Below are 23,674 nucleotides of genomic sequence, written 5' to 3' on the forward strand. Positions count from 1 at the left end.
TCGTCTCCAAGGGGAAAAGAGATGTCTTCAGCGCTCCAGTAGAGATACTGGAGCTGGGCCCTGGGTTTCCAGGCCTAGACCACATAGCCCCACCCCGGTTTGTAGCCCACCTAGGGTCACGCGGGGCGGGAAGCGCAAGGAGCGCGCCGGGCAGGTGCGCCAAGTCTCTCCTCCCCACCCCACCCCCCCGCGGCTCCCCGCCCCTCGCGCAGCCGGGCGCCTCTCGGTGGCCACGAAGCGCTGGAGCAGAGAGGAGGAGCCTCGGACACCCAGCGGGAGGAGTCGCTAGTCGGAGGGCGGTGGAGGCGGATTTCCTGGGAGGGCTCTCAGGAGCTACCATGGCGTTTGGGAAGAGTCACCGCGATCCCTACGCTACCTCTGTGGGTCATCTCGTAGGTAAGGAGCCACGGGGAGCAACGTGCCTGCTGGCTTGGGGGACCGTGGGAGCTTTGCCGGCTCGACTCCATTCTCCACTGTGGGGGTCCGAGTTGGCCAAGTTGGAGAAAATGCTACCCTCCCCCCGCAGCTTTCCCACGCCACCTGTGTGCCACCTGCGGCAGCTGTCCACCTTTCGGTTTTGGCTCACTCGGGCTAGCACCTCTCTGAAAAAAACAAATGCAAAATCTCCCTTTGGATATCAGCTGCTCGAATGGAGCCAACGCAGGTGACCCGCGGGCACTGCGTGGAGTGTTGGGACCGCTGGGAGGAGAAAGTGGAAACTTCTTGACCCCGGGAAGGTTCTTCATAAAGTGCGTCCACTCCCAGCACTTTATTGTTGTACCCATTTTACAGATCAGGAAGAGAAGGCTCAGAGAAGCTAGTTGGTGTGATCTCACCTGGAGAGGCAGGTTTTTCTCCAAACTAATTTTCTCAATTGAGCGCACAGCACAAGCGATCTGAGTGGAGTTTTGATAAACAAGGAGACTGCAAAATGCACGTTGTCCCGTAGGAGGACTGCGAGAGGGGCCATCTGCAGTCACAGGGGTCCTTGCACCAAGCACCGCCCGCCAACCCAGCCAGCGCCCTCCTCCCTTCTCACCTTGTGCTTGTGATCAGAATTACAAAGGTTGTGGGCGCAGAAGCCGCTGGCTGCACTTGGCCTTTGGCCACCTCAGCTCCCTTCTTTCTCCTGATCCACTCCCTCGAGGACAGGGTGTGGCACCAGGAGGCTTTAATGACAGATAAACTGTCTGGAACTTAGTGGGGTGATGAAATCCTCAGAACCTGGTAGTTGTAAGGAGAGCTCAGATTCAGAAAGTTTAGATTGAAGGTGAGTTAACAGCTGTAGGGACAGAGAATACCTTTAAGTTAAACGAGTCTTCAAAACATGGAGAGGGTGCCCACCCTTGAGAAAAAAAAAAATCACTGTGAACTGCCTATCTCCTTGCTGAATAGTGTGTATTAGAATGAGTCCTGAGCAGAATTGGGTCCACACTGGATAGTTACAGGCAAAAGAAACTTCAGCAGTATGTCACATTACCCTTTAGTTCTGTAAACATTTGGAACTACCAGCTAGATGTCTTCTCTTCGCAAAGGCATGGCCTCACGCCCCAGAAGGAGAATGGACATAGTCTGTAGTAACCACTGTATGACACCTTGACAATACTAAAAACCACTTATGACGTGCAGAAAGGGAGAAACAAATTCAGCCATGGTCTTTGAAGTGTGAATAGGAGTTTTCTAGGAAGGAGCAGGTTGGGAGGGAGGAGGACGTATCTAGATGGAAGAGCATTTCATGCCTAATAATACAAGCAAGATGGCTCAGCTTTGTCCATTTGGAACCAGATTAAAGTGTCGCACTGTGGTTTGCGCTGTGCTTGGTGACCCTTGCCATAGAAGCCAGTAAATGCACTCACATTAGTGAAGTGGTGCTCAACCTGTATACTGCCCGATGACCCTTCATAACCATCACCTAAGAACATTGGAAAACACAGGTATTTGCGTTACAGTTCCTAACCATGGCAAAATTGTCGTTATGAAGTAGCAACGGAAAAGATTTTATGGTTTGGGGGTCACCACGACAGGGGGAGCTGTATTAAAGGGTTGCAGCGTTAGGAAGGTTGAGAAACACTGCGTTAAAGGTTCTTTGACCCCCTCATTCTGTATCCGTAAAGAGGCCGTCTAGGGAAGGGACTGTCAGGAGTGTGAGGGTGTAAATCTGCCTGGTGTAAGTTTGATGCCAGAAGCCGTCATGCTCTGCGATTGTGCTAGTACTTCCTTTCTTTTTTTCTCACACCCCTCCAATACATAATTAAAAAATATAAACAGTGGAATCAAACAACCCTGATTTGAATGCAAGTTCTACGTCCTACTTGATGCGTATCCTTGGATAATTCCCTTACTCTCTCTAAATTTCTCTTACATCATTTGTAATGGTGGATTAAGAGAGAAAAGACTGAGAGGTGTGTCTGTTGTTCGTTCACCTTGCCCGTGACTGCCCATATCTGACATTCTGTCTTCCTAAAGAGGCTGAAGGATGGAGAGTTAGCCAGTCCGTGTTGGCTCTGTGGCCAGCTGTTGTAGGCCTTCTTAATGGTTCACTCATTGCTGTTGCAACAGCAGCACTCTGGCCTTGACTTCCTCAATTACTGGGAATTGTTAGGAGGAGAGAAAACCCAAACAAAAAACCAAAACACTTTACCCTTTGCTAGCACAAACCTAATGGAACTTTTGAGAGCAGCCCAAGCAGATTATTTCAAGGAGACGAGATTTTTTTTTTTTTTATTCTGCTGTGTCTCAGACTCAACACAGGCAGCTTTATCTTTGCAGAAAAGGCTACATTTGCTGGAGTTCAGACTGAAGACTGGGGCCAGTTCATGCATATCTGTGACATAATTAACACCACACAGGACGGGTAAGTTCAAGGTGATGCCTGCGAACTTGTGCCTGAGAAGATCCATCGGAACCAAGGCATGGTTTCCCTTGCCAAGTTTTGGGGGTTTTGTTGGAAGAAAATTTCACCATCCTTTAGGCATCTCTTGCCTCGTGAGGATGGCAGGCCGGGGCCAACTCCTTCCTCCAGCATGCAGAGGACCCTGAGAGTTCATTACAGTTTGTCCGAGTCCTTTGCCTTTTCTTTACTAGTTTAAATTTTGTCTCGCTCAAATTCCCTGCTTTAAAAATATTTTTTTAAGAGAAAGATAAATTGTTTCTTTCTTGAGAGCTTTCTCACGCTCTCATTGCCAGTGTTTTGTAATAAGAGCATTATGCAGAAGCTGCTAGCTGCTACTTGGTTTCTAGTGGTAGCCATGCAGGTGGTGACCAACCCTCCTGATTAATCAGGAAACAACTGAGTAGTCTTTTATTTCCTTCTTGGGAGACAGTGTTTATCCTTCATCGTGCCAGCTCACCCATGTTCATACAAGATATTCTGTGTATTAATATCTAAACCTGAAGCTATAAAGAAAGGAAAAAGAAAGTCATTAGCAGGGACTACTACTTTGAATTTAGTTATAGGTTATAATATAAGGTGAAACTTGTTCATTTTCCTGAACATTCTTAGGGGATAATTGGTAGAACAAGATTTAGTCTAGTATGTGCTGATGAAGAAAACATGGCAGCATAATTATTGGTTATATATTAATGGCAAGTGCCTATGGTTGACATTTAAGCGTTTACAGATTTTTTTTTTACAGTCTAACAGAAGCAGATTTTTTAAATGTGACTCTGTATGTGGTGTGCACAAATACATGTGTGTTCACATGTGTGTGAGCACATGTCTATGTGGAAGCCTGAGGCTGGCTGATATCAGGGGTCTTCCTCAATTGCTCTTCTGTGGATGTCTCAATTGAACCCAGAGCTGTGCAGTAAAGGTAGTTAACTAGCCAGCTTACCCCTGGGGTCTATCTCTATCTTCTAAGCAAGCATTAGAATGATAGACAGGCTGTAATCCATCCTCCATCAATTTACCTGGATCTGGGGATCCTGATGCAGGTCCTCAAGCTTGCATAGCATTTTCCCAGCCACACATGTATAATAATAATAATAATAATAATAATAATAATATATACACACATTTATATAGTCTTGTATATATAGTATTATAGTATTATATATATATATAGTCTATGTTGTACTTAGATCCTCTATGAATCTTTTCATTACTATTATTAATTTCTTCATTTATCTTGAGAAAGAAAACACTAACAAAGTGAATTCTGATCCTCTGCTTTAAGATCTTCCCAACAAAGTTAAGCATACGGGAATTAGAAACTGCTGTCATTCTTATATCCCCTTACCTATAAGGTACTCAGGAAGTGCTAAGAGTCTTAACGGGATCATTTTTCTTTTGTTGTTTTGGGGTTCATTTCTTGTAACCTGATTCTGTGCCTTGACAGAAGCCAGTGTACATACATTTCGTGACCAGTGTTTTCTTTGTAATACTCTTACATAAATATCTTAGTTGTGTGCAACCGGGGGGTGTGTGGCAGCTGGTGTGATCTATTTCACAAGGAAACTTAGATGTGGTAAATTTAGTGGCCCACCCAACGTGGCAACAGAATCAAATATTGATCTTTATGCTTAAGCCATTTCCATCTCTGTATTATCCCCTGCTTTCATAGAGACTGCTTCTATATCCAAATCCCTGATTTCAGTGTATGTATTGCTATAGGCCAAAAGATGCAGTGAAAGCCCTGAAGAAAAGGATCTCCAAAAACTACAACCACAAAGAAATCCAACTTTCCTTGTCAGTAAGTACTTTTAATGCTATAATTAAGATTGTTGGGTTTCTTACCTAGAATTAACATTTTTAATGAGTTAAAAAATGTAATCTAAGGGACAAGCCCTAGGTAATAATGCATTCAGGACTGTATGGCTTAAGCTTCTTCATCTATTGAGGACTGCAGAAGGGAGTTCAGTTAATTCCAGTGCCGTCTAATTTTGTAGAACAAAAACTTTCCTACAGAATCCGTTTTTCTTGATCAAGATCTTGAAACTTGCAGTTAAAAACTGGTAGGAGGTAAATGGATCAATAAGTGTGTGCGTTTGTATTTGCTGGCCATGTTTGAAGGAAAAAAGAAAAAAACAAAGTGTGAAAGACGGCTCTCTCTCAGCTTTCTGCGTCCCTTCAGCACCGTTGTGGAATCCAGTGGTGCTGGCATCCCCTTCAGTTTTAGCCAGTTCTTCTGATGGTTGAAATTTGGAGAACATTCTCTGTCACTTTATGCATTTCTCCTGTGCACTGTTTCTTTTGTGATACAGATGGGAGTGAGCTCTTATTGACATAGTCCCATTTCCCCCTGGTTTTGACCTCTTCAGTCACATTGGTGAGTGGCCTTTTTTACATTGGAAATGAGCTGTATGGCTTCCTCATTTCTCCTGGAAGTTAGACCACAGATAGGCATTGCCAACAGCACACTGTTTTTAGGGGTAATAAAAGGTTTATTATTAGCAGTGTTTAATAGAAGGTTATAATGCAGAAGTCGATATAATTCACCACCTTTAGATTCACAGGGCAAAATAATGTAGCACATGGTGTTTACTTGGAGACTTACTCTTTACTGGAGAAAAGAAATTAACTAAATAGTACCCATGCTACAAATAAAGAACAAACCCTTCCCTTGTGATCTGACTATAGTTTTAGAGACATTTTCCTCCTTCCTGGTTTTTAGACTCTCCTCTGTCTCTAAATCATAGCAGCCTGGTCGTGAAGACCACAGAATGATGGGAACTGTTGAGAAAGGAATAAAATGCTTCTGTAGGAATACCAGGGTATTGGGACCAGGATAGAAATGCCTGGTATGTTAGCTGGGCAGTGGTGGCACATGCCTTCAATTCCCACTCTGGAAAGGCAGAAGCAGGCCTATCTCTGTGAGTTCAAGACCAGCCTTGTCTACAGCTAGAGTTCCAGGACATCCAAGGATACACAGTGAAAACCTATTTCAAACAACAACAAACAAACAAATGAAAACAAATAAAAGAAATGCCTGGTACATGATTGATGCTGTGACCACCAGTGGAGATAACTGTCTTATCAGTCCCATTGCACAGATAATGAAACAAAGGATGTTCAGTGACTGTACTGACATTGTTTTGTTATTAGTAGTATCATGTGTGGAATTTGAACCCAGTCCCAAGATTCTAAATTCTATGCCCTTTCTTCATACCCCTTTTCTTAGAATGAATCAGGTCTCTCGTGTGTTTCGTTTGTGTCTTCAACACCATCCTGCATGCACAGTACAGAGTCAGAAATACCAGTGGATCCAGTATAGACTGAGTTGATTTAAGTCCCTTCCCTTTCTTCCTCAAACTTCATCCTGTTTCTCCTAGTTTCTCCAGGAAGACTCGGGGTCTAATTTTTTAGACTAAGGTAGGAAGAAATGTAGGCAGTGCTAAAATGACGTGAATCTAGAGTATCTCAGGAGTACAGAAGGTCAAGAGAACTGAGTGCGAAAGATAAGGGAGGGGTAGTATGAATGTATATTACCTTCCTTATTTACATGTGGGTATCACTTTGCCATCTTACAGTTGTTTATCCTCTTTAGTGGTTTGCTTCTGCTAGTTTTGTGTGTAGACTCCTTGACATTCCAGTGGTTTTAAATCTCCAAGTCCATGTTTTCCTCTTCCATTGGACTGGACAGGGCCCTCTCAGAGGAGGAGGAGGAGGAGGAGGAGGACATCTGTAGAATGTTGTCCCACGGATCGTCCATTTCTCTTTAGGGTTCCAGCCTCCCTTTCTGTTAGTCTAGCCTTTCAAATTTTATTCCAGCTAGCTGCTTCTTTGCATTACATGGCCATCTTCTAACTAGAGTTAACCTGTTTTGTGATTGCCCTACCAGCATATGAAAACCAGAGGGTCTGAAAGCCCATGCTTACATAAGGGTTAAGATTCAGAAGTCAACTTCATTGTCAGCATCCAAGTCAAGGAAGATGCCTGCTTTTTCTTATATTTTCTTTCTTTTCCTTGCTTTATTTTAAGCATTTATTTTTATTTATGTGTATGTGCCTATATGAGTGTATATGGCACATGTGTGCAAGGGCACTCAAAATCCAGAAGAGGGTGTCAGATCCCTGGAATTAGAGTAAAAGGCAGTTGTGAGCCCCTCAGTATGAATACTGGGAACTGAACTTGGGTCCTCTGGAAGAAGCAGCAAGTGCTCTTAAGCACTGAGCCATCTCTTAGACTCTCTTAATTAATTTTAAAGTTGACATGCAGAGCAGTGGGTTTCCTCATGTCATTTTAATCTGTATCAGTAAGCATTATTCTTATTCATCCCTTTTTTTTCCGTCCCTCCTTCATCATTCCCCTCTTACTAGACCCTTTCTATGCCCAGTAGTTCCCCTTATTTCATGTCCCTTTTTCTCCTTATTACATTCCTATAAAATATGTTGAGTGGACATGGTGGTGTATGCCTATAATCCCAGCATTCAGGGAGGCAGAGCCAGGTGAATCTCTGTGAGTTCGACGCCAGCCTGGTCTACAAAGTGAGTCCAGGACAGCCAAGGCTACATAGAGAAACCCTGTCTCAAGGAACCAAAACCAGAACAAACAAACAAAAGATATATTGGGTTGAACAAATAAGCCAGATTCTAAAAGAGAAATAACAATTTTTTCACATATACAGAATCTAGATTGAAGTGTGTGTCTGCATATGTGTGTAGGCTGACCACATAGATGAGGGGCCATGAGAGGGAAGAAATTTCTCTTGAGTTTTCCCAAAATGCATCTTGGTAGATGCATGTACAAAGAATGGCCCATGCACCTCAGCTCAGCTTACTCCTTGTCTTTCAGAGTTCCTCTCAAGTTCTCTGCACTGAATTCAGTATTCTCTTAGACTAAACTAAATTAGGAGAGAAATTAGCCTCAGAAAGAATTGCCCAATGTCTGTCAAAGGCAATTATAGGTTTATCAATAGACTCTTTAAAAAGTCATCTCCCATGTAACATTTCCTTCTTATTTCTGTGAAGTGATGTAAGCCTAAGTCAATCGTGAATGTTTTTTATATTGTCTGTCATTTTGAATTTTACAAGGACTTTGCCACCCTTTGTTAGGTCTTTGACATAATCTGACTATACTGTGATTTTTTTTTTTAAACCAACAGTCATTGGTGTAGTTTTATCAAGGAGTCCGTACCTTTTTAGGTTTTTTTCCTCTTGCAATGCTGTGGAGAGAATCCAGGCCCTTGTGCATTCCAGAGGAGGGCCCTACTACTGAGATACAGTCCCGGCCCCAGAAGTCAACAGCTCTGTTTTGTCTTGTGTTCAGAGTTGCTACTAAGCTTTATTGCCCTAAGCTAGACTCTTGAATGAGTCAATTGTGACTAACCTCAGCAAATACTACTGTCATTGTCAAATGAAAAGCGGTTGAGCGAGTTTCCGAGAATAAATGAAACGTAATAGTCCTTTATGGAACACGTACTAATAAAGAGAGCGATTTCAGGAGTTAATGTGAAGGTGAGTGTCCATCCAGTAGCTTATCACAGGAGAAATGATAAGACAGCTTTTTTCTGGATGTGGCTATTATGATACAGCCCTGCCTTCATGTAGTCACTGTTAGTGGTCTAGATACAGCTCCGATGGACCTCATTTAGATACCTACCTAGAGAAGCAAAACTGCCCAATAGCTCCTCTTCTAGCCATCTGTGAAGAATTTTTATTTCCATCAATAGGCGCGTTCTCTCATGCTAGAGCATCGTCCATGCGTACAGATGGTCACGGTGGTTACCATTTGCACAGGTCCCCACTTTGTGCCTCCCTCTTGCAGTATGTCACAAATCATCAGGCTCTTACAGCGAGCTCCTTGAAGGAGGCACAATGTCCATTATGCAGACAGCGTTGACCCGAGTTCATGTAAGCGATTTGCTCAGCTAAGCACAAAAAGAGATGGGTAAAGCTTTGGGTCACTCACTTCCACTTTTCTTGGCTGCCTGGTTCCTACAGTTCTCTCTCCTACTTCAGGTTATGGATTCCTACTGACCCTGTTTGCCAAAGATGGGTTGTCCGAGCACGTTTGCACCAGAGCTGGATAGCAAAATAAGTTAAGCGATTCATGCAAGCTTGCTCATTTGCCACAGTGTGTTTTAGAACACAAGTGAGCTGGGGAGTGGGGACTGGAGACATAATGGGGGAGATGATATAGAAATAATGAGCCCTGACACTCTTGGTTCCAGTGGGAAAACACAAAGGGCGGGACTGCTGATCTCCAGATGTTAACAGTCTCAGGATTTTCTGTTGACTCTGATTTATGTGCATGTACCTTCCAGGAATATTGCTCACCACCATAAAGTACTGGTATGCCAAAGATAAAAGTCAGTCTGGGCAATATTTAGCAAGAAATTCATCATTTACCTGACTTGTAAGGCAAAGGGAGATGTGGAAGCACAAGCAGTCGCCTGAGTACTTCCATAGGGTCACATTGAACAGTACAGCAGTTCTTAACCTGTGGGCTGGGACCCCTTTGGGGGTCGATCAGCGCTTTCACAGGAGTCACCTAAAACCATCCAGAAAGCACAGATATTCACATTACGACTCATTAGCAGGAGCAAAATTACAGTTACGAAGTAGCAATGAAAATAATTTTATGGTTGGGGCGATCACCATAACATGAGGAAGTGTATTAAAGGGTCCCAGCATTAGGAAGGTTGAGAACCACCAGAATAGAGGCACTAGTCTTTAGCATCTCACTTATTAAAAGGTCACGTTATCAGCATCATTTCTGTTTTGCCTTTCCAACTCTGTCTAGCTAGCTTACATGAATAATATTTTACTTCCTTGTGGTTTCTGCTTCTCCCTTTGCTTTAAAAGGTGTCCCCGTGTAGCTTCATGTACAGAGCTTCCATATTTTCTGATTGCTTGCTTCCACAGTCTCATTGCTTTGAAAGTATAGCTTTGTGTACCTGCTGTTACTTTTGTATTGCATCAAAGTGATACTCAAAATACAGCGCATGTTGGGAAGTCAGATGCCGGGGCTGTTTTTCTGGAGATGATGACAACTTTCCCGGTCAGGGCTTTGGTCTCCCAAACACAAAGTGGCCTAGAGATTTAATTTCACCTTTAGATCATTTTTAGAAATTGGCTTTCTGCATGCAGTTTTTCCATTGCAGCTCATTCTTTCATAGCTCAATTTGTGCCTGTGTTGTTTTATTCAAAGTGAGGAATGGCCCCACTAGTCAGTGGACACATTACAGTTGTCCTGTCCATATTAGTAACTATTAACAGCCTTCTTTTTGGAAGCTTCTTCTGACTTTACCAACATTATTTTTCTTTTCTTTTCTTTCTTTTTTCTTCCTTTCTTCCTTGCATGCATGCTTGCTTGCTTGCTTAATTTCTTGCTTGTTTTCTTTTCTTCTGTTGCCTTTTCACTGCCTTCATTGCATTTCTCAGACTCAATGTCCCAGGTATCCCCTCCTTTTTGCTCCTCCTTGGTGGCCATGATGACACCCTCGTGGCCCTTCACTCTCCTGACCTGCAGCTCTGAATGGAGAATTCTTTGCTAAACATGTTTGAACGTTTACTTTTCCTTTCAAACCTAAAATACCTAAATCTTGTCCCACCAATTCCACCCCTTGGGTCCCCAGACTATCACCCACCCCCGAATTCCAAGAGAGGCACCCTCAGCCTCATGCAGAGCGAAGGGCTCTTAGCTCTCTGTCCTCATGCTTCAGGAAATATACATACAAAGTTCTTCCTCATAATTAATTCTTTCTGGTGTACTCACACCATCCTACTTCCACACTTTTCTGTGTTGGGTCTGTTCTGGTGAGTGCCTACCAAGTCACCTGTCACTCCAGGTTTTTCCATCTTCCAAGTTTCCTCTGTAGAGTACTGCTGGTACCTGTCCAGAATGTAACTTTTTTATGACATTGACTAACAAATGCCCTTCAGGGACTCCCGGGTAATGTTTGGGCTCTATCCAGCCAGACACACTTCTGTATAGTCTAGATAATGCTCTCGAGGACTTTATCTGCAGTACCCTCCCTCCCGGTGTTCTCAATTTGCCTACATCAAAACATTACTACCAGAGAGAAAGTGGAGTGTGAATCTCCCATTGTGATAATTGATACACTCTGCCACATTTACTTACTTATTTATTTATTTATTTATTCACACATGATTTATGTTAGTCTTCTTTCCAGGAATCTCTGTAATATCTACCCAAGGTAGCTTATGAAGAAGGTTCATTGTGGTTTGTGGTTTCAGACATTCATGATCCGGTGGCCTGTGGCTAGGTAACACACCAGGGTTGAAACATGTGGCAGAGTAAAAACACTCACCTCATGGCTAGGGAGAGGAAGGAAGGAAGGAAGGAAGGAAGGAAGGAAGGAAGGAAGGAAGGAAAGAAGGAAAGACATCATTGTTCCATAATCCCCTTTGAGGCTTCCCTGCCGCGCATGACCCAGAACATCCCACTAGCCACCATTTTTAAAGTTTCCACTGCCTGCAAATATCAGGGGATATTTGTGGGGACGTTCCAAATGCAAACCGTAGCAGCACTTATCTATCTAGAATACCAATGTGTATTCAGTTCTACTTTCCTTGTTCATTTTTCAAAGCCCAGCTCAGCACGAGCCTTTTCTAAAATTCTCACACAGCCACCCGACTTTAAATAATCACACTTGCCTATAAAGATCTATTGCTAGACATTTAAGAGTGAAAGGGTGTGCCATTGTTAACAACAGCAGGACAGCAGGAACGTACCAGATGACCCTAGATAACCTGCTGCAAATGTTACGTAATCTAATGTGTGTGTGTTTTGCTTGACCTTGCATTTAGCAGGTGGCATTTACTACCACGTGCTGCTAGGGCTCTTGTTTGCATCCTCATCAGTTCTAGCCTCTGGGTGGTTTTATTATGCTTCTTCCTTGTAATATTGGAAGCTAACATTTCGCCATACAGTTTAGTGTTAGAGGAAGCAAATGGTGTTTGCCAATTAGAACAGGAACAGAAATCATTCTTTAGTAGCATTTGTTTGGTCTTCAATTCAGAAGGGATTTTGCTATTGAACTGTAACATCCGACTTTGCTCTTTAATTCAGCTGATTGACATGTGCATGCAGAACTGTGGTCCAAGCTTCCAATCTCTGATTGTGAAGAAGGAGTTCGTTAAAGATATCCTAGTTAAGCTGCTGAATCCCAGATATACCTTGCCGTTGGACATTCAGAACAGAATCTTGAATTTCATTAAGGTAAGGCTGTTGATTTATATCAGGGGATGGTAAATGTCTAAGTATAGAAAGATAATGATACAGTTCTGGTTGTTGTAATGATCCTTCATTTACCTAGAATTGAAGCATAAAGCACTTTTCTTTCTTCCTTCCCTTCCCCTCCTCTCTCTTTCCCTCCTCTTCTTTTCTCCTTGATGTGATCTCTTTAGCCCAGGCTGGCTTCTAACTCTGTGTAACCAAGGATGATCTTGCATTACTGATATTGCCGCCCCCACCTCCTAAGTACCCAGTTTCTGCAGTAGTAAGCACTGAAGCCCTGGGTTGCTAGGCAAGCTCTCTACCAAGGGAGCTATATCCCAGCTGCATTTTATTTATTTATTTATTTATTTATTTATTTATTTATTTATTTATTTATTTAAAGTTTCTGTGGTGTAAGATTTCTTGACATTGGATAGTGTCTTTCTGCTGAAGAACAGATAGTCATTTTTCTGCTTTCCTTGTAGTTTCTATTGGATCCCTGTCACCTGGGAAAGGTAGGGATGTGTATATCTGTTCTGCAGACATGAAAACTATGTTCTAGGGTTGTTTGGCAAAAAATTTAAAAAGGCTGATAGGATTTTAGAATCTTAAAAATTTTTAGTTTAGGGCAGCAGCAGATGATTGATAGTATCAATCCCAGTGTTTGTCAAGATGTTGAAGCCTGGGGCTCTAATGATTCAAGATACTTTGTAATATTATAAATTATAGCCTTTGAAAATGGGCATTCTGTCCACAACATTCAAAACGAGCTTCTTCTTTCTGAATGAAGTACATAATTTTCAATTCCTCATTTTCCGTCCTAAGCTTTAGTATGTATTGGTTTTTCCAATTTTTTTTTTCACTCTGGAACTTTCTGTCTGTCTCCTGAATTTAGACCTGGTCACAGGGCTTCCCAGGAGGTGTAGATGTAAGTGACGTGAAAGAAGTGTACCTTGACCTGCTGAAGAAAGGGGTTCACTTCCCACCCTTGGATGGAGAGGCTGAGACAAAGCAGGAGGTAGGAAACTTTGCTTTGGCACATGTAAAGTAATATGCATTGCTTGGGTCTTTTCATACTGAAAGGGATATCCCTAATTCAATCAGCTTAGCCGAGAGATGAAGTTATTATGAAATGGCTATATCTCCTAGAATAACCTGGGCTTAGGCTGTGCCAGTCACAGTGAGATTTAAGGCTTAAGCGTATTATGCCGTGCTGGAATCTTCCTTCTGAAAAGGTTCTGGGTGTTTCTACTGGCACTGATACACATTGAGAAGCTCTGACCTAGAACATCATGGTCATGATCTGCAGCTGTGGCTGTCCACTGACAGTTACAGATCAGGCCTGACCCAGGGAGCTGATTGTTGATACAGGAGAAGCCTTGCCAACTGTGGGGGTTAAAACGACTTTTCAGGAGTCGATTTGCCTTTTTGGTTGTTTGTTTGTTTGTTTGTTTGGTTAGTTGGTTGGTTGGTTGGTTTTTTTGAGACAGGGTTTCTCTGTGTAGCCCTGGCTGTCCTGGAACTTGCTCTGCAGAGCAGGCTGGCCCAGCACTCACAGAGATCCACCTGCCTCTGCCTCCCGAGTGCTGGGATTAAAGAGACAGAAAAGGGAGAACGGTACTCTCACACGGGACGTCATCATACAGCACCTTGGTGAAACCGAGAGGACTTTACTGAATCGTCATTTGGTTAAGAGGCCTGAATTATGAACACCTGCTGTGTGACCGCATGCCATTTGCTTAGAGCTCTTCTCCAAATGTCGAACAAGCTGTGCCCCTGGTGGCCAACTTTGAGCTACTACCAACTTTCCAGGACTTTTTACGAGAGTTCCCGAGTCAGCTGAACGGGAGCCAGGCTTGAGGTGGCTTTAATTCATGTCATAATATTTCTTTATTTTTTATTGATAGGTTGGTCAGATCTCACCAAATCGACCAACACCTGTCCCCACTGCACCTGCTCTTTCATCTATAATTGCTCCCAAGAACCCGACTATTTCATTAGTCCCAGAACAGGTAACAATGGTGACAACCATATGTATTCACGTTTTTCCCCCCTAATCATTGTCTTGGAAGTTTCTTAATAACATTATGAAACGTAAATATAATGTAACATAACCCTCAATTAATTAACATTTTTATTTTGCTTCCTGAGACAATGTATCTTCTGTGTAGCTTCCTCTGGCCTGGAACTCACCATGTGTCCCAGACTTGCCTACAGCTCTTGATAATCCCTTGCCTCTACCTCCCATTCATCCGGGTTACAGACAGGCCCAGGCTGCATTCCTACTTATTCCCTTCTTTTACTGTGGGAGGAGGGACTGCCACTTAGGGAAACTGTCACCATGCCTTCTTTCTATGCAGAATTAGCCCATTGGGCTTCATCTGAATTTAATGCTCACACATTTAAATATGGTGCTTGGGGGCCAAAGAGATTGCTCAGCACATAAAGGTGCCTTCCATCAAGCCCGATGACCAAAGTTGAATGCCTAGAACCCAGATGGTGGAAGGAGAGAACCAGCTCCCAAGAGTTGTCCCCTGCTTCACACACACACACACACACACACACACACACACACACTCCATCCACTGACTCCTGTGTTTTGTTTCCATTTCAGAGAGCACAGTAGCACGTTGTCTTATTACCTGTGTTAATTGTACCAAATGGATTGCATTTTCTCCTTAGTCTCTGTTTATAGGAGATCTAGATGAATATAATTAATGATGCTCATTTATATCTGTGTGTTTAAAGGATATTGTTGAAGACTTTATATTAATTTGAAGGCTTTATATTAATATTATTCAGTATTTCTTACATTAAAAAGCCATGTAATCACTTCCTCTTAGAATTTAAAGCATTTTTTAAAAAGTGTTCCTCTTTTATTTTTTTTTCTGTAATAGTATGATAACTCTGAAACTATGCCTCCTTCCTTTTTCCTTTTATTTTCTGATTGTTTACCAGAAATACAGGGTAAAAAAAAAATGTGAAAATATTTCTTGTTTTCTTCATATTCCTATTAAGTTCTACTACTAGTTATCCCCTTCTTTCTCCACATTGGTCCAGATCATTTTGTTTCTTTATCTTTAACTTTCCTGAGGCATATCTGTGGTTTTCTTAGAAGAAATACCAAGTCTATTCAGGAAACAGCAGGGTATAATTTGTAAAATAATTATACGTATGCTGAGACAAACCTCCGTATGTTTGAAAACATTACACATTGCAAAGGCATTTGATATTCCAGCATTTGTCCCGTGGGCAGGAAGCAAGACAGCCAACTGTCTGTGTATCACTCTTCATGACTTGAGGCTACATTGCTCTCCACAGATCGGGAAATTGCATAGTGAATTGGATATGGTGAAAATGAATGTGAAAGTCATGACTGCCATATTGATGGAGAACACTCCTGGGTCTGAAAACCCTGAAGACATAGAGCTCCTGAAGGTATGAGCCCAGGCACAATTGGGCAGAGAGTTCTGAAAAGTTATTTTCAGAAAACTTTGCACTTCAGAGATAGAAAGCTTGTTAATAGTATCTAATGGTCCGTCCCCTTAGATCCTGGCTTTCTTTGATTCTAAACTTAATGAAAAGATCTAGTAATCATTTTGTCAAAGATGCAGTAGTAACGGACATAATCAAGCCTGGCCTTTTTATAAGAAATAATTTACTGTAATTTATAGCCTCAGTGATATGCAATCCAGCCTCACATTTGAAGCACATGAAATATCCTCTTGTCCCTCTGTTCATCAAACACTGAGTAGCTGTGATATAGGTAAGGGTGTAGAAATGAAGGGGCTGTTTTCAGCTTTAGCTAGGTTGGCTTGTAAACAACATAGTAAAGTGCAAATGCTCGGGTGAAAATGTGTCAGCCCATGGCATGATTTGTGAGTAGAGTACTAATACTGGGTCATTTGGTACCTGAACCCACTCGAGTGGCTGGATGGCTATCCCACTTTTTTCTCCATCTCTGCCTAAAGGTGCTTTCCTTCCCTCTATTGGTTTTTAATTATCAATGTTAAATTTTAGTATTTGCTAATTACACTGAGGCACATACGTAAATACGTAATACTTGCAATTGGGAGGCTGAGACGGGAAGATCTTTTGGGTGCAGGGGTCCAACACTGCATGAGCAACACCGGAAGATTCTATCTAACAAAATGAAGCGGTAAGATATATAATCCCCTAATCAGTTCATTGATTTAAGAGGCAGTTAGGGGGGAAAGTCAGTTCCTAAGTTTCTGGAAAGTTAAGAGCCTCCTCGTGTTTTCAGTCAGCTCTGAAGCCCACTCCTCATTTCCCATCCTGGTGTTACCTTCCTCCTACCTACTCTTATTTTCAGTGGCTGAAGCAAACCATCCTACTGGGAGTAAACTTTGTGTACCAGTATATCCAAGAACTTTTTTGTTGTTGTTGTTCCATGTTAAATGCCAGTTAATGTAGCTGGGTAGATTCTAGGCATAGCGTTCTTTTCCCTGAGTCTTTGGAAGAAGATGTTTCATTGTTCTCCTGTATCCTATGGTGCTGATGAGAACAGTCATCAAGCTCTGATTCCTCCTGATTTGTTTCATAATCAATAAGCTATTTTTTTTCCTACTTCTATTTTGTGGCTTCTTTCCCCTCTAATTTTTTTTCGGCATTTCATCTTTCTGCTATAAGATATGTATGTATGTGTGTGTATGTATGTACATGTAAAAATTCCCCAATTTTCCTGCTTGGTAGTTTTCTAGATCCTTATCAGCCTTAGGTATAGTTTCAGTTTTAGGAAATATTTAGTTCTTATTGTAGCTATCTTCCATTCTTTCCATTGTCTACATAGTTTTGTAGACAATGAGACTTAGAGTTGGATTTTATTATCTCTTTTCTTCATTTGTTTGAGCTGTAGTCCTTGAAAAAAAAAATCTGCATTTGATGCATTGTTTCTTAAAAAGGTATGTGTCAGTTTCCCTAGTCAGCCTTCCCACCAAATAATTTCAATTATTGCCTGTTTGTTTAAAGCTCTATGTGGATTTCTATAGCATTGCCAGTTTTTCTGTTGTGGTTGTTTTCTCCTGTTTTCTATCTGCCATGTGGACTCTTCTTTACATATTCCTGTGTTGTTGTCTCTTACATCTTATGAGAGGCTCTTTCCAGCTGTTGTCCATTGTCTGCTGACCCATGCCAAGAGGATGGCACCTTTGCAGCATGTGGTTGGTACTGCCGTGCAGCGTTCAAGTTTGTGAATGGGATGATGCTGGCTGGGCTACAGGGGTGTCTGATCTTCTCGGGTATAAACTTTCTACTGTCTTTCTAGATATTCCCAGCAGTAGGAAAAAAGACTGTGCTAGTACTAGGTCCCACCTAGAAATATTTTACACACACACACACAGTGTTAAAAAGAAAATGAATCTCCCACAAACTTCCTTAAATATTGTTATAAAAATTAAACAAAGGAATCCCACAGGCAATCTCTCTTTATCTATACAAGCCCATAGCAGAAACTACTAGGACCTCACAAACACCCTTCAAAGCACCCTGCCTCCCATCAATGTACGAGGGCTTATGCTATCGGTAAGGTATGTAACTATAATATGATTTCAGCTCCCAATTTGAAAACCTAAAGTTCTAGATGAGAATAGCTAGCTTTGTTCTCTTCCCTATTTTACTGGGGACCTCATGTTATACCCTAAAGGGAGCTTAATTAGAATTCCAGGAGAGGCTGGAGGTTGAGGCAGAAATATCTCCAGTTGGTACTAATATGGCCTGCTTTGTTAGTTCAAGATAGCTTGGGCCATAGAGTAAGGGACTCACTCTGTGAGTCTCAAAAAAATAAGTAGATGAATGAGCATAGAAATCTGAGAAGTTATAAAACTAGATCTACCTTTAAAAGATCCTTCTGGTCGCATTGATTCTTCAGAAGGAAGGCCACATTTTAGGAAACAACTTAAGAATGCATTTATCCTTGTTGTTAAAGTATGTGGTATAAACTATAAGAAATGATACAGAGCTGGTAAATTTACAAAACCAGTTTTTCCTGACATAGTGGTGCATGCCTTGTAGTGGGAGGCAGAGACAGATAGATCTGTTAGTTAGAGGCCAGTTTGGTCTACAAAGTGAGTTACAGGCCAACTAGGGCTATACAGTGAGAACTTGTCTCAAAAACAAAACAAATAGCCTACTGTACTTCTCCTTTTAAATATTTGTGAAGTTATGATGTTATAATAAAACAGGTATGATATATGATATTTTAAAGGCTGCTTAATCCAACATTTACAAATGTATTTGATCAAAGAGCCTCTGCTTGCTAAATGTATAATAGAAAACGTAAGAGTAATATAACTTGGAGAGACAGATAATTTTTTTAAAAAATCAGGGTCCTGCTTTATAATCCAAGCTATTCTTGTATTCGCTGTGAAGCCCAGCCTGCCATCTCATGGCAGTCCTCATGCTTCGGTCTTCTAAATACTGAGGTTAAAGGTGCGTGACACTACACCTGGCTCAATGTAAGCATATTTTATTTAGAATATTTTACTTAGCCTTGTACAATTTTACTCAGCATTCTTGGAGTTCTCTGTTTTCATTGGACTTTTCCTAGTTGTATAAAATGAAGATCTTTCATCAGACTTAATAAACAGAAAGTAGTATTAATGGCATCTCATTAGTATAGGAGAATAAAAGAAGAATCAATCTTTGGAGTTCATATGAAGTAATACTTTAAAAAACCACAATTGACCCATTTTTAGATGTACAATTTGTAGGGTATGTGGCAGGTAGCATTTTAAAATCTCCCGCAGCAGTATTTCTAGTTTAACATGATCTTCTCAAACCTGTTCTAAGCCCTAAAATGAAGTGATTTATGACTTTCCTCTCATGTTCTCACCCATCCATACCAAACAATCCTTCAATAAAAAATGTATGCTGAGATGTTCCATTTAAGTGTGTGAACCGGGTCTTATATGATATTCCATTAAGAACAAATATCTTTTGGTTTCGGTCTGTGGGTGCAGCTGTGTAGTGGTTTTCAAGTAGGATAGTCGTTTGTTGCTTGCTGTTCTGATGCTAGAGCCCAGGGCTGTGTATTGCTCTTCATCATAAGGACACTTAGGTGATGAGTCAACGTTAGAATCCAGCCATGCTCAATTATGACACAGATCTACTTGGTTACAAAGACTGTACAACACTGAACGTTAAATTTCTTCCTGTGCTTTTTGTAAGTAATACATAAAGGGATGGTGTGAACAAGGCTGTTCTTAATTACCCTAATTAACTTTCTTTATTCTAATCAACTATTGCGGTTAAGCCAAAACAACGAAACACCTGTAGTCTTCTGTGCAGAGAAATGACTAGGAGCCTACGTTTAAAGATAAATATTTATAAGTGAGACCAGGAAGGGTTGACTTTAGATTAAAAAAAAAAAAGTGATTCTTTAGCTTATTTTTCACTGTTTCAATTTTCTTACACCTGTCTGAACTGTGATTGCCCAGTGGCAGGTCAATCCTGAGTGATGGAAGATAAACTCTTACTTCCTGATTAGCTGTCTTCAGAGGACTGCCGGGGATTCTAGAGGCTCAGCGTGAGCCTAGCTTGTCATCGGAGAAGATGTAAGCATCCAGGTGGAATTACGGACAGGAGGGAATTCTGTGCAGAGGGTGTCTTGAGCACATCACACCACTGTAGAAGCAGACAGAGTGAATACCCGGAAGATGTTCTCACTCCTTCCGCCCATCACCTGCCAGCATGCCCTGTTAGTTGAACCCTGTCAGAAACCAGTGGGCACTGTGGTCAGCAGAACAGTGTGTGATCTTTGGGTCTGGAAGACAAACGGAAGGAAGGTAGTCAGCAAATAGGAGAAGTCTCCACTCAACTTGCTGGGCCTTTTCGGCACACAAATGTAACCGGTGACTATTTGCTAGCATTGAGGCCTCTTGTTTTCTGTGCATCTGTTCACAGTGACTCCGTTTATTTGGAACTTGTTCTCTGTGCCCTTCTATCTGAAATCTAATCACTTGGAAGCCCTCCCTGTTCTCCAGGTCTGCGTTAAGCCATTAGATCCCGAGGCCCTGCTGACTCACAGCACTCCTGTACTTTTGAGTCAGAGGTAGATAGCTCTTTCCCTTACTGCTGTGTTACTTGGACTTAGAACTTCACTGGGTGGAGACTGGATTCCTTTTGCCTGCATAGAGTGTGAGGCTTGGGAGGCTGTAGTCAGTGTTATTTAAATATGCCTGAGGAATAAAGAATTGCCCTGTATCTTCCCTGGATTCGCTTCCTTGACATTTTGTGCACTGGGCTTTGGGCACTTTGCCCTGAACAGCTAGTTTCCTTCTTGGTACTTTCTTCTCCTTTCTGAGTACCTCTTCCCCTTCTTCTTTTCTTCCTTTTTCCATTTTTAAGACAAGATCTTGTGGTGCTGGCCAGTGTGCCCTTGCACTCATTGCTTTCCAACCTCATCCTCTTGAGTTGTCACAAGTATATACCACCACACCTACTGGGCTTTCTTTTCTTGTTTTGCCCAGCCTCTGTAGGACAGAGGAGAAGAATAAAGGGAATCCAGATCTTGAAAATGTAAATAGAGAAAGCTTTGAATTCGCTTACTAGAGAAACATAAGAGCATTGGAAAATAAAATTGGATCCTGGGAAGATAATTTGTAAACCAGTTGAGAGAGAGAGAGAGAAAAGAAAAAAAAAAGAAAAGAAAGGGGAAAAACAGGCAAAGAAAAAGAAGGAAAAGCAGTTATCCTTTGGCTGTTCTCATTGTTTTTGTCACTCGTAGGAAGTGGAGCAGACAGTCCTCATTCAGAAAGGCAAATGGGATAGACCTTGGAAGATGGAGAAAACGGGGAACAGGACAGGAGCTTACCACAGAGGGCCTCTGAAAGACTCTACCCAGCAGGGTATCAAAGCAGATGCTGAGACTCATAGCCAAACTTTGGGCAGAGTGCAGGGAATCTTATGAAACAAGGGGGAGATAGAAAGACCTGGAAGGGACCGGAGCTCCACAAGGAGAATGACAGAACCAAAAAAAATCTGGGCCCAGGGGTCTTTTCTGAGTCTGATACTCCAACCAAGGACCATTCATGTAGAGAACCTAGAACCCCTGCATAGATGTAGCTCATGAAAGCTCAGTGTCCAAGTGGGTTTCCTAATAAAGGGAACAGGGACTATCTCTGACATGAACTCAGTGGCTGGCTCTTTGATCTCCTCCCCCTGAAGGGGGGGCAGGCAGCCTTACCAGGCCACAGAGGAAGACAATGCAGACAGTCCTGATGAGACCTGATAGGCTAGGGTCAGATGGAAGAGGAGGAGGACCTCCCCTATCAGTGGACTAAGGAAAGGGCAGGGAAGGAGAAGAGGGAGGGAGGGCGGGACTTCGATGGGATAAGGGAGGGAGCTACAGCTGGGATACAAAGTGAATAAATTGTAATAAATAAAAAAATTAAAAAATAAAGAAGTGCAGCAGAATAGACTTTTCAAGTATCTTGGATTGTGTCTGCTTCCCTTTAGAGCTAGGCTGTATAGTCAGAAAGGGGACCATTTACGCACAGGATAACATGATGAAGTATTGAATAACCTGCTCTCCCAAGGAAATGTCTATTGGTACCAATTCCTTTCCTGTTTGGAATCCAGGACTGGCTTCAGATTTCTAACCTGTGGCTAAAGCACACAGGTTAGAGATCTGAATGAGTTCTGTGGGGGTATTTTGGAAGGAACTTGAGGCAGTTAACTAAGGCCTTTGCTTTTAAAGTCATCACAGTGACATTGAGAAGCATGGGCTCCCTTCTGCAAGTTCTTAGTCTTGTAGATAAAAAGAGTTTCAAAACTAACTCCAGAGTTTGAGAAAGCAACAGCCTGACAGACAAACAAGCTGGAGGTGTTGGTAGCTGCTGCAAGGAGGGAGATGGAGCCCAGAAAGAAAGTCATGCTTTCTGAGTTAGAGGTCAGGGAAGTGAGCTGGCTCAGCAGCGGAATTCTGAGCAGCTGCTAGGGGGTTGGGGCGGGGGGGGGGGGGGGGGGGCGGTTCACAGGGAGTGAGAATGCCCAAAGGAATCAGGGCAGGCAGGCTTAGGATTCTGTCAGGTGTCTGAAATGGGAAAGAGGGAGAAGAAAAAGCTTTCTAAGTTAGAAAAGGCAGTCTTAGCCCAGAGGGTTAGCAAGCAAACACACGGAGGGAATGGTATCTAAAGTATGTATGCCATTAAGGGGGTAGTTATTCCCTTAGTGGTCTTAACATGTTCAGGAATATCATGTTTCTCTTCATATTCTGGTTTCAGGCTGTTCTCTGAAGTTGTGTAACAGGATTTTCTTCTTGCCCAGGAGGTTCTGGCCTTGCCTAGGCAAAGGAAATTCCTGCTGTTTTTAATCAAAGGGTATTATCAACCACTAAGTCCTTTAGGAGAGAGGTTTCTTATGATTAACTACCATTACTTCCATTCTAAAGAAGGGCAATAGTGATACATCCCCCTTCTTCAGAATGAGCGTTTGCAAGAACATAGGATGTGGGGTCTTGAGCTGACTGAGGGAGCTGGCCATCCTCAGTGACTTCAAACTAGCTAATGTTTGACTAGTTACCTAACAACCACACTTCAAATGTTTATTTACAGTGTGTGCTTTTAATACTAGAGGGGTTAATTAAATATCCATTGAGTTGTATGCATCAATGCCCTGTTGAAGAATGAAAACTTTAGGGCAAAAGAAGTTGGAAGTTTCTGAAGACCAGCACATTCAAGAAGTAAATTGTTGAGGCAATAGAGTGGGGAAGCTGAGAGAGTTGTAGTAAGTTAATGAGCTTATGAGGGTTACATTGGCAGTTTGTTCAGGTTCAGAGTGAGAGAGGTTTTCCTTTGAGCAGACAGGCATGCTGTTTGTCTCTTGCAGGCTGGGTGGGGAGTGCTGTGAGAAAGGAAATGTGCTTCGGGCAGATAATGGGGTCATTGCCATACAGAGACTATTTCCAGAGAAGCTTTCGTGAACACATAGTATTTCCTGTGTTTCCTTTTTCAAAGGGGTTGTTTAGCCATCTTTTCTTTCCTTCGTTTTTTGCTGTTGTTGTGTATTTTTGTTTGTTTGTTTTAGTGCATTCCTTGTTGGTGAATGCGGGGTAACCATAGTTTGGTGCTGGAAGTTGGATCTCCTTTCTTATTTCCTACATGTTCGATGAAAGTCAGGGAGACAGCTCGGGGAAAGAAAGCTCCTATTGAGCCTCTGTGTTGTGTTCCAAAGCCTTTGCAATTGTCAAACGCACCATAGCATAGACGCCTCTCTTTGCCTTTACAATAGACAGTTCTGGCTTCTGCGATAGACACATACATTAGCCACTGTCCCTCTCTTTCTACTCCCTGCATCTGTAGCCCAATAAAGGCCTGACGGAGCACTCTGGCCCCTGTTTTTTGTTTTGTTTTGTTTTTTTGGAGGGGTCGGCAGTGCTTGATCTCTGCTGTTTGCAGGTGGTGTGGCCCTCCTCTGAGACAGACATCAATTGCAAAGATCAGAGTGGGCTGGCTTTTGAAGAATTTTTCACATTCTGCTTTGTAAGCCTGCTGAGATGTGCTGTTCCTTTCATGTTTCCTCTCCATCTGTCTTTCC

The 23,674-nt window shown here is 42.2% G+C and overlaps 1 protein-coding gene across 2 annotated transcripts in view; it reads left to right on the forward strand.

Annotated features, from left to right (window-relative positions):
• Positions 1-238: 238 nt before the first annotated feature.
• Tom1l1 (target of myb1 like 1 membrane trafficking protein) overlaps positions 239-23,674 on the forward strand; it is a 42,087-nt gene continuing 18,651 nt past the window's right edge. Inside the window, exons 1-7 of one of the 2 annotated variants that reach the window (XM_060386985.1) lie at positions 239-396; positions 2,770-2,854; positions 4,613-4,691; positions 11,975-12,124; positions 13,017-13,139; positions 14,029-14,133; positions 15,443-15,559. In XM_060386985.1, coding sequence (XP_060242968.1) covers positions 339-396; positions 2,770-2,854; positions 4,613-4,691; positions 11,975-12,124; positions 13,017-13,139; positions 14,029-14,133; positions 15,443-15,559 — 717 coding nt within the window. In that variant the 5' untranslated portion in view covers positions 239-338. Of the gene's footprint in view, positions 397-2,769; positions 2,855-4,612; positions 4,692-5,202; positions 5,268-11,974; positions 12,125-13,016; positions 13,140-14,028; positions 14,134-15,442; positions 15,560-23,674 lie in introns of those variants that run through there. The other variant, XM_060386986.1, reaches the window with a different exon arrangement.

Source organism: Meriones unguiculatus, chromosome 7 (assembly GCF_030254825.1).
Source record: "Meriones unguiculatus strain TT.TT164.6M chromosome 7, Bangor_MerUng_6.1, whole genome shotgun sequence".
NCBI classification, from domain to species: Eukaryota; Metazoa; Chordata; class Mammalia; order Rodentia; family Muridae; genus Meriones; species Meriones unguiculatus.